This window comes from Peromyscus maniculatus, chromosome 4 (assembly GCF_049852395.1).
Source record: "Peromyscus maniculatus bairdii isolate BWxNUB_F1_BW_parent chromosome 4, HU_Pman_BW_mat_3.1, whole genome shotgun sequence".
Lineage (NCBI taxonomy): Eukaryota > Metazoa > Chordata > Mammalia > Rodentia > Cricetidae > Peromyscus > Peromyscus maniculatus.
Window position 1 is genome coordinate 7,892,583 of NC_134855.1, and position 11,494 is coordinate 7,904,076.

The following is an 11,494-nucleotide window of genomic DNA, read 5'->3' on the forward strand; positions in this document are numbered from 1 at the left end:
AAGGCGCCTCTAGGCCTCTCGGAAACCCAGCGTGGCCTCCCCTCTCCAAGCCCATTGGTTGAGGGGAACGGTGAATGACAGGGAGGCGTGGTCACGCCGCCGCGAGGCGGGAGCGACGGGTGGAGTCAACGCCGAAAGCTGCGTGCGCAGCCATGACCCCTCTCGGCCGCCAATCGGAGCGGGGGGCGGAGCCGCTCCGGCTTGGTGCGCGCGCAGCTTGACGCGGGTCAGTCGGTGGTCTCCATCGTCGTTTTCTGGTTACGTGAGGCGCCGAGGCTGCCGTTTAACCCCAACCCTGGACTCTCCTACGCACCAGACGACCCCGCTCCGGGTGCCTCGGAGCTCAGGGTTCCGGAGGTGGGCGAGGAGCGCGCAGCGCTGCATTTCACAGCCCTCCCCCGACTCCTCAGGCCTCAGCCCAGACCTGCCCTCCCCAGGCCCCTCGCGACCCGTCCCCCCCAGCGCTCCCTTCCCACAATGCGAACCCCGACCCCAAAGCCCCCTGCCCCATCCCGATAGCCCAGGCGGGGGCCCTGGCAGCCGGGGCGCGGTCCTTCCCCACCGCGGCTCCGCGCCCCCTCGCCGCCCCCCTCACCAGCCCTCTCCTCGGGTTCCTCCCCAGGACCGACCCAGATCTCTTCCCGAGTTGCCATGGGCCCTTCCGGTCACCGGTGAGTATGTCAGCCCCACCGCGCCCTCCGCATCCCAGCACCTGCCCACCCTTCTCCCGCCGCCACGCTGTTCGGAGGCGTCGGTCCTTGCCTAGCCCCACCCCTCCCCTCCCCTTCCTCAGAATCGGGGTCCTGCCCTTGCACTCCTGCCTGTCCTTCGCTTCCCCCGCCGCCTCCCCACCCCTGCCTTCAGTCCCGCGTACGGTTTCCCAGGCAAGGAATCCCCCCCGTGCTGGCCTCTCCCTGAACTCCGAGTAGCACTATCTCCTTTTTCCCGGCTCCCCCAAAGCTCAGCCTCCTTCATTTCTCACCCCGAAGATGGATTTTTCAAGCACTCTTTTCGAGGAAATCGCCACTCATTTCTTTTTAGTAGTTCCTTTTGTTCTTTATGCTTTTTTTTTTTTTTGAGACAGTTGTTAACCCCAAAGATGGAAGGAGAAAGGCCACCGACCCAAATCATCCTGGCCAAATTAATTAAAGCAAACAATTAAGCAAGCTTTTTTAATTCGTGTACACAGGCCGCCTCCCCCTAAGGCGGGGTTGGAGAGGTCAGCCTTGGATTGAAGAAGATGAGGTTTTTACAGCTGGTGGGTGGGGGTTAACAAATGGGGGCTTGGGTGCAAAGTTGGCAGGGTTACAGGAGCAGAGCATGAGCATACATGTTAATTCTAACGACCTCCGACCTCCCGAAACAGACATGGTTGCAAGGTGGCCATGACAAGGTAGTTATAACAAGGTAATCGCAGGTGGTCATATAACCTTTTGAAACAAAGGTAAAGCCGGACGGTGGTGGCGCACGCCTTTAATCCCAGCACTCGGGAGGCAGAGCCAGGCCGATCTCTGTGAGTTCGAGGCCAGCCTGGGCTACAGAGTGAGTTCCAGGACAGGTACCAAAACTACACAGAGAAACCCTGTCTTGAAAAAAAAAAAAAAAAAAAACAAAAGAAAGAAAAATGAAACAAAGGTAGGATTGCAAGATGGTTACAACAACTTTTTGAAACAAAGACATGGTTGCCATTCCTGAAACAAGCAGTTGAGAACAATTTGTAATTAAAAAGGTTATATGCATGGTTTTACTATGTAGCCAGACTGGCCGAATACTCATCTTCCTGCCTTAACAACTCCCAAATGCTGGAGAGTCAGATAAAATGCCAGGGAAAATTATGGGGACATAAGGAGGGGAAAAGAGCGCTTTAAGCAGGATGGTGGTGTCATATGCCTTTAATCCTAGCACTGGGGAGGCAGAGGCAGGGCCTGTGTGAGTTCAAGGCCAGCCTGGTCTACAGAGTGAGTTCTAGGACAGCCAGGACACACAGAGAAACCCTGTCTCAAATAGCAAAACAAAAAGAGAGAGCGAGAACCCTGATTTTAGAATCAGGATTCCAGCACAATTTACATTTGCTGTGAATGTTGCCAACATAAAGACAATATTTCCTTTTTAAACTTATTATTTGGTTTTGGTTTGGTGTTTTTGTTGTTGGGTTTTTTGTTTTGAGTTTTTTTCTTCTTTTTGAGACAGGGTCTTTATGTACCCTTTGCGGCAGACCAGGCTGGGCTTGAACTTACAGATAAATACCTGCCTCAGCCTCCCAGTACTGAGATTAAAGGCCTATGCCCCCACACCTGGCTGTTTTTTTTTGTTTTTTGTTTTTTTTTTTTATAATTTAAGATTACATTTTAAAATGTGTTTAGTATTTGTTTGTGGGCACTTGAATGTTGCAGAATACATACGGAGGTCAAAGAACAACTTCGGAGAGTTGGTTCTTTCCTCCACACGATGAGTCCAGGGATCCAGCTCAGGTCACCAGACTCATCACCAAGCACTTTTTTTAAAGATTTTTTTTTTTTAATTTTTAAATTTATGTATGTGTGTGTAAGTATGTAGTGTGTACGGGTGCTTGTGTAGGCCAACAGTGTCAGAGCCTCTTGGAGCTGGAGTTAGAGGTAGTTGCACATTGCTTATGTAAGTGCTGGAAATTGAACTCAGGTCCCCTGGCAGAACAGCCCATGCTCTAAACCACCGAGCCATCTTTCCAGCAGGTCACCAAGCACTTTTCCCACCTAAACCATTTCACTGGTCTCTAATATTTCTTTTGAGGAGAAATATTTTTGAATAGGAATGGTAAGGCCTTGGATAGTGCCGCACTCCTCATCCAGAAGTTTTCCAGGAATCTCATAAGACTTTTGTTTACAGTAAAGATGATGCTATCCTAATTTTCTGCATCCTTGTGATCTAAGGGTCTAATTATCCATTGTAAACCTGTCAAGCAGGTGTCAGGAACCGTGGGACCACTTGTAATCACTTTAAAATTCCTTAGCAAACCTTTGAGTAATTTCAGAAGTCACCTATATGTGGACACTCTTTGGGACCTGCTTGGGATATGAGACTGTACAAAAGGAGTGGAAACACTTGCTTTTAATGCCAGATACTCTTGGGGGGCTGAGGCTGGTGAATTTCAGGGTGTTTAAAACCAGTCTGGTCTACATAATGCGTTTCAAGACAACTGGGGCAACATAGTAAGACTCTGCCTAAAAAATAAGAAAAAACTACAAATTCAAGTATCCTTTGGAAGCCCACACCTCACTTGAGTTTGTTTCATTCTTTCTCAGGATGCCTTTGACTCCTATTCTTTTTTTTTTTTTTTTTTTTTTTTTTTGGAGCTGAGAATGGAACCCAGGGCCTTGCACTTGCTAGGCAAGCGTTCTACCACTGAACTAAATCTCCAACCCTGGCTCCTATTCTTAAATGTGTTAAGAATGTGTTTTTTAATAAAGCCTAGCTTTTCCCTCATATGTGCTTTTCTTTGACAAAGCCAAGGATTCAGCTTTACTTGAGAGGTAGTGCCTGGGGAAAAGTCCCCAGGCTAATATTAGAGCTGTTGGTCAAGCTGACACCCACTTACCCTTTGAAGTTCAGCTGCTTCCAGAAGCCTTACTCCCTACTTCTGACTCTGTCAATTCTAGACGCTTCCTTAGCACATTGTTCTTCCAAGCTTTTTTTAGACTTATAATTAGTTGATTAGTTGTTGGATCTTTCATTTGATGAATATTGTCTACTGTGTACCCAACTACTGTTGTAGGCATTATGGTGTCAGCATCAGACAAACACACAAAGTCCTTGTTTCCTTCGAATTTACCAAGATAACAGTGGTGTGAAAATAAAAATGAAATGTACAGCATGTCAGGTGATGAGAAATGAAGTGAAACACCAATGTAGATCGGAAAGATAGCTCTGTGGGTAAAGTGATTACCGTGAAAGGACCCACATAAACTCTAGCACCCATGTGAACACTGGACACAGAAGCACAAGCATGATGTCATCCCAGCATTGAGGTAAAGACCACAACCACCCTAGGACTTGTTGGTCAGCTGCCAAGCCAAATCAGTGAACTCTAGGTTCAGAGAAACTGTCTCAAAGTGAGCTGGAGAGCAAGTGGAGAAGAGCCTGGACATGGCTCGTTGGTCAAGAGTGTGCTTTGCTCTTGCAGAGGACCTGAGTTCAGTTTCCAGCACCCGTATCAGGTGGTTCACAACCTCCTAGAACTCCAACTGCAGAGGGATATAATGCCTCTGGCTTCCACAGGCACCTGCGTTCATGTGCACAGACACATATTTAAAAATAAGATAGCCGGGCAGTGGTGGCTAATCACCTTTAATCCCAGCACTGGGAAGGCAGAGGCAGGTGGATGTCTGAGTTTGAGTCCAGCCTGGTCTACAGAACAAGTTCCAGGACAGCTAGGGCTACACAAGAGAAACCCTGTCTCAAAAAAACAAAATTAAAAAAAAAATGTATTTAATATGTTTTTAAATTTTATGCCGGGCGGTGGTGGCGCACGCCTTTAATCCCAGCACTCGGGAGGCAGAGGCAGGCGGATCTCTGTGAGTTCGAGGCCAGCCTGGGCTACCAAGTGAGTTCCAGGAAAGGCGCAAAGCTACACAGAGAAACCCTGTCTCGAAAAACCAAAAAAAAAAAAAAAAAAAAAAAAAAAAAAAAAAAAAAAAAAAAAAAATTTATGTTCCTGAGTGTTTTGCTTATGTGCGTATGTGTACCATAGTGCATGCCTGGTGCCTAGAGGTCAGAAGGTCTGACCCCTGGCACTGAAGTTACAGGTGGTTGTGAACCCTGTGTGGATGCTAGGAACCAAACCCAGATCCTCCTCAAGAGCAGCATGTACTCTTAACCCTCATTACAGCCTTATAAAAAAAATTATAAAATTACATTTATTTCTGCTAGGCATGGTGGCATATGCCTTCAATCCCATCACTCCGCAGGCAAGAGGCAGATGTATCTTTGAGTTGGAGTCCAGCCTGGTCTACGTAGTGAGTTACAGACCAGCTGGAGCAGAGCTACATAGTGAGACCTTGCCCCCTCCCCCCCCCCCTTTTTTTTTTTTTTTTTTTTTTTTTTTTGTAAAATAAAAGTAAATAAAATTACATTTACTTTTATTTGGGGCAGGAGGCACTATATGACAGCAGTTCTCAGCCTGTGGGTTGTGACCCCTTGAGGGTTTGAATGACCTTTTCATAGGGTCACATTTCAGATACATACATTATGATTCATAACAGTAGCAAAATTACAATTTTGAAGTAGCAACAGAATTTTTATTTTTTGGTTTTTCAAGACTGTTTCTGTGTAGCTTTGGAGCATGTCTAGGATTTCGCTCTGTAAGTCAGGCTGGCCTCGAACTCACAGAGATCCTCCTGGCTCTGCCTCTGAGTGCTGGAATTAAAGGTGTGCGCCACCACCTCCAGGTGCAACGGAATAATTTTATGGTTGGGGTCACCACACCATGAGGAACTGTATTAAAGGGTCACCTGCACTATGGTATACAAGTGGAAGTCAGGACACCTTGAAGGAGTCATTTTTTTCCTCCCACTGTGTAAACACTCAGTGGCCCCTTTGAAACATTTTTAATGTGTAGGTCAGAGGACAATTTTGAGGAGTTGGTTGGTTCTCTACCGGGGTTCTGGGAATCAAACTCAAGGTTGTCGGGATTGCAAGGCAGGTAATGTAACCAGCTGAGCCACCTTTCCGGCCCTTCCCTTTGGTTGGCTTATGTATCCTCTGAATACAGGGGATGTCTTTTCCTGGGGCTCCTGCCAATGCTGGCAGACAGTGCGCTCTCATAATTGCAGTGACTGATCACAAGCCAGAGAGCTAAGAACAGGAACCACAGCTTCCTCTGTGTTCTTGCTAGGCAGTTCATCCAACATGTACTTCCTGAAGATAAGATAAGCAGTAGATGCCAGCCTTTACAGCAGCGGTTCAGCCTTCCTAACGCTAGGACCCTTACACTTCCTCATGTTGTGCTGACCTCCAACCATAACATTAATTTTTTTCTTGCTACCTTATAATTAATTTTGCTACTGTTATGAATCATAATGTAAATATCTGATATGCAGGATATGTAATGTGGCCTGTGTGGGGGTCATGACCCACAGGTTGAGAAAGGGCAAAGATGAAATGTAGCCTTAGGGAAAAGTCTTGTCCAATAAGATTATAAATCCAATGACATTGCAGACCTGGGCTCAGACTGCAGGCCAAGGTGGCCAGCTGTTTAGGATTGGATTTAATTGATAAGAAAACTCCAAATAACCGCCATCATGGACTCCATCCTCCATCTTGCTTCAGCCTCCATGAGGCTGCTGCTTCTTCATCCAAGATTGCTGATCTACTCCAGTATTACATCAACATTTCAGGCAGAGAAAGGCCAGCTTAGGCATGTTCTCTCCCTGGAAAGACATTCCTCAGGCATTGCACATATCACTCCTGATGACATTTCCACTTGCATAATAGTCTTGGGCCACACCTAATTCCAAGGAAAGCTGAGAAATAAGTGGTATTTTGGGAGCAGGGGCCTATTACCAAGCAGAAATAGAGAGTAAATATCGAGAGGTATCGTGTAGGCTCTGACGTGTGGGTAACTAATCAATCTAGCTGGTATTTTTCTCTGCCACTTAGCGTCCATCTCCCAAGCCTGAACAGACTGATGAAAATAGCAGTGTGGAGTCTTTGAACTCTGACATTCAGAAACTGAAGGAGAGACGGGACATGCTGGACAAGGAGATTGCCCAGTTAGTAAAAGAGTAAGTCTTTGTGATTTTGTTTTCTGAGACCCTTTTGTACCCCAGGCTGACCTTAAACTTCCTGTATAGCTGATAACGTTGAAGTGATAGGTATAGGCAACAACATCCAGTTTTCTGAGCCGGTCTTATTCCTCTCCAGTGTGGTTAGGATAACTGACCAATGTGGAGTGCTCGCCTCACATGGGTAAAGCCCTGGGCCCCATCCCTACTGCAAGAAAACAAAGGGCAAGGGATGAAGCTCTATGGCAGAGTGTTCACCTGTTGTACAGAAGCCTTGGGGTGTATCCCAAGTCACGCACAAACATTCTTAACTTGTAATTAGTGCCTACTAACAAACCCAGCTCTACTAGCTTGGCATAGGAAAGATTCTGCCGTGGGACTCGGGGTATCTTTGCAGCTGCTCTGGGAATTCAAGTTAGGACAAGCCTAGAACCAGGGTCTAGAAAGCTGATGGAAGTGGAAGCAGTGACTATTCTGGTCTCTTCCTCTGGTGCTGAGTTCTGGGCACTGCTGACTATCATGGATCCTTTCATCAGTGTGGCGTTTTAGCACCTAGGAGAAGCTGGCTTCTCCACAGCTCCTGGGCTTCCTCATGCTCCTCACTCCAGCCTTAGGACAGAGGCTGAGATGCACTGGGATGTATATTTCACATGAGAGAATCTGCCTGGTGCCTCAAATTATGTGCTTATCTATGGCTAGAGTCACATATTAACCATGTGTCTGGAAACCCTCCTTTAAGGGACAAGTTTGCCAGGAATGAGGGGGTGGCGGGGGGGGGGGTAGGCCCCCTGCCCATTATAAGCTTCAGGAAAACAGGGTCCATCCTGTCTTCACTGTCCCCAAGACCTAGCACCTAGTATGACTACATTTGTGAATATTTGTTGAACAGATGCTAAACAAATGTCTGTCTCACTGTCTTCATCAGCTTACCTGATGGTACCTGCTCCCCGTTGCTCTTCCCCAGAGGCTACCGTGTGGGTGAACTGGAGAACCATATCGCCCTCCTCCACGAGTACAATGACGTCAAGGATGTGGCACAGATGCTGCTGGGAAAGCTGGGTGAGTCTCAAGGGATGGGGAGATGGCTCCTCCCCCAGGGGTGTTGGATTTTACTCCTTGGTCCCCTGACTTGCCAAGCATCCCACTCTTGTCAGCTCCCCTGCTCCTGGAATACCCCAACCCTCTTCTCACCAGCCTCTGCTTCCCCGAGTACCCAGCAAAGCAGGTCTGCAGCTCTTTGTTTAGTCCCCAGGGTCTCGAGCACAGGGCCTACTTAGGAGCAAGTTTGAACAGGATTTACCCACCTGTGAGGCTGGACTAGGTCCCTGATCTTCCATGCCTGCACAGACATTGAGATACATGGAGGCCTCTGATGACCGACTTGCTCCAGTGGAGCAAGGCCCAGGGCAGCTCTTTATGACACACGGTGGATTCAGTTCCTCCTCCCACTAAATCTTGCCGTCCAGAGTCACAGGCAGATAGCTGTGTGCTTGGGCTGACGAGCAGCCTGCCATGAAGTCAGACTGGTTTGGGGTAAGGTACTGGGTAGGCAGCCTTAGCTACTGGTACTCTACAGCCAATGGGAGAGTGTTTAGAGCTGCGTTGTTGACCAGTTGCTGCCTGAGTTTTTGTGCTTGTGACAGAAATCCCTATCAGCATCCAAGATTCCACAGACCAGAGGAACCCAGGTTCACAGACCAGAGGAACCATGTGTCTTTAAGAATGGGTCCTCTGGAGGGAGAAGAGAATAGGAAAGCAATGAAAGTGTCTAAAAGGACAGTGATCAGAGCTGGGGGGGGGGGGCGGAGGATGTGGCCAAGTATGGTGGTATATGCTTGAAATCCAGTCCTCTGGAGGCTGAGGCAGGAGGATCATAAGTTCAAGACCAGCCTGGGTTCCATAGTGAGACCTGGTCGGAACAGCAACAATAAAAGTGTTAGAACTCAGATGGAGACCTGTCACCTCTAGGTGATATGGCTGGAGCCAGCATCCTATCACTTTCCTGTCTTTTCAGTGAATATTCACTGTGTAAATGGTACTGTGTACCAGGTACTCTAAGATGCTGGGAGGTGGTGAAATACGTGCCTTGGGTTTTAGTGTTTAGAGTGGGCAAAATGGCCAGTCAGTGGATGAACAGAAATGCTACGGTGTGTTAAAGTTCTGTGAAGGACACAGTGGAGATGGAATACTGAGGTCTGGAGGAGGAGGCAGGAGAGAGCAAGACCAGGTGCTAGGAGGAGGCCTCTGGGGAAAGAGCCTTCCCTGTGGAGAAAAGGGTGAGTCCTAGGCAGAGCGGCGAGAGGAGCAGGGTCACACAGGCTGCTGCTTGAAGGCTGTCTGCAGGCCATGCTATAAAGCTTGGTCTTGTGGGCTGGCCAGGCCAAGCCCCTAAGGGGCAGAGCTTGGAAGAAGTAGTAGGGAGATTTCCTTTGCCATTTGGGTGAGGTGTGAATCTGGGCCCCAGGGGTGGTGGTCTGGGTGGTTAAGACAGTGGCCTTGACTTGGATTTTGACCTTTCCCACTGGATAGTAATTCTTCTGTCCTTTCTTTCAGCTCTGACCCGAGGTGTCACCACCAAGGAGTTATATCCAGATTTTGGTCTAGACCTGAGTGACTGAGCAGAGTCTTGCAGATTTTTGTCTACAGCCCATGGGGACAGGTGGATGGGGACATGAAAAGCAGAGAGCCCAGACAGTACATTTCATGTGGTTTCCAGATAAAAAATGCTAGAAGCCCAAAATTTCCTAAAGAGTCCAAACTAAGTTTAGGGTGGGTCCTAGAGAAGGGGGGTGGTGATAGGGGTGGGTATTATCAGTTCTGAGGTTCCTGAATGTACTTGTGCATGGATGTGTGTGTGTGGTTGTCCCTTTTGTTAATAAACATGAGCAGTCTCTATATGGTTCTGTCCTTTCCTCTACCAGTCCCAGTCTGCCATGGATCACAGCAGCTCACTCCTGCTGAGTCTCATAGCTGTTACCTCATCCAGGAGAATTTTCATTGCTGTCCCATTGACCTCAGAGAGGCAGGTGACTTGCCCAGAGTCACACAATAGCAAGTGTGGCAGGGATTGAGCCCAAGATTGTGCTTTGCGATGCTACTTTTCTGGGTTGAGAAGGGACAGGTTAGAGGTAGAAGTGAGAAATTTATTTATTCAGGTGTAGTAGTGTTGCACAAATCCTAATTGGTCTTATAATAAAAACACAGAGCCAGATAATCATCGGGGTGAATGCTGAAAGATCAGAGGAGACAAGCCACAGCCACTGCTCACCTCTCCAGCTCCTCAGCCGAAAGGGGAAGGTCCTGTCCCCACAAATCCTCAGACTGAACGCCTCTGAGTCCCTCAGCCGAAAGGGGAAGGTCCTGTCTCCACGAATCCTCAGACTGAATGCCTCTGAGTCCCTCCCAGCCTTAACTGTACCCCTTTAATCCCAGCACTCTGGAGGCAGAGGCAAAGGCAGGCAGATGGATCCCAGGGCTACATAGAAACCCTAGAGGTGGGTGTCTTAGGGTTTCTGTTGCTGTGAAGAGACACTGTGACCACAGCAACTCTTGTAAAGGAAATCATTGAATGGGTGGCTTAGTTTTAGAGGTTTAATTACCACCATGCTGGGACACGGTGGTGTGCAGGCAGACATAGTACTGGAGAGAGAGCTGACCTGAAGGCAGCGGAAGTGGTCTGACTCACTGGGTGTAGCTTGAACATAGGAGACCTCAGAGCCCACCCCCACAGTGACACACTTCCTCCTATAAGGCCATACCTACTCCAACAAAGCCACACCTAATAGTGCCACTCCCTGTAAGCTTATGAGGGCCAGTTACATTTAAACCAGCACAGTGGGGTAGGGGAGGAGGCTTTCAGAAGCTGTGTGGCCATGGGCAACTGCCTTGACTTCTATCTTTAAAAAAAAAATTCTGGAAAAAAAAAAGTGTGATTATAGAGCCAGCTGTTCATGCCTGTAATCTCAGCACTTGGCAGTTGTGGCAGGATAGTACTATAAATTCCAAGCCAGCCTGGGCTACATAGGATATATAAGACCCTGTCTCAAAAAGACACATGTCTGGAAAGCTGGCTCAGCTGTTAATACCTGAGTTGTGAGTAGTAGCATTCAGCTTTAATCCCAGCACTCAGGAGGCGGAGGCAGGAGGATCTCGGTTAATTTACGACCAGCCTGGTCTACATTGTGAGTTCCAGGACAGCCAGGGCTACATAGTGAAAACCCTGTCTCAGATTAGTTCCCAACACATCTGGCAGCTCACAACCACTTGCTCCAGTACCCTCTTCTGGCCTCTGCAGTCACCCCCTCCCACACAGACAACACAGACACACAAATCTTTTTTAAAGTTTTTTTTTTGTTTGTTTTGTTTTGTTTTGTTTGTTTTGTTTTTTGAGACAGGGTTTCTCTGTGTAGCTTTGGTGCCTGTCCTGGACCTCACTCTGTAGACCAGGCTGGCCTCAAACTCACAGAGATCGGCCTGCCTCTGCCTCCTGAGTGCTGGGATTAAAGGCGTGCGCCACCACCGCTCTCCTAAATTTTTTTTAAATTATGTGTATGTCGTGTGTAGTATATGTGTGTGCACTAGGGCTCAGAGGCTTGGGGTTCCCTTGGGGCTGGACTTACAGGCAGCCTCGAGTCTCTGACATAGGTGCAAGGAGCTGATCACTAACCCTAAACCATCTCTCCAGCACCAAATTTTTTTTTAAAATGTCTGTTGCTGGACATGGTGGTGGCATATCC

General features: G+C 48.0%; 1 protein-coding gene across 1 annotated transcript; it reads left to right on the forward strand.

The window, feature by feature from the left end:
- Nucleotides 1-16: 16 nt before the first annotated feature.
- On the forward strand, nt 17-9,498 carry Swi5 (SWI5 homologous recombination repair protein; the record flags this gene model as incomplete). The annotated part of the gene is made up of 5 exons (XM_076570699.1): nt 17-357; nt 623-671; nt 6,634-6,758; nt 7,723-7,817; nt 9,312-9,498. Coding segments are annotated over 5 exons (675 nt in total), but the record flags the coding sequence as incomplete, so codon positions are not given.
- Between the last annotated feature and the right edge of the window lie 1,996 nt (nt 9,499-11,494).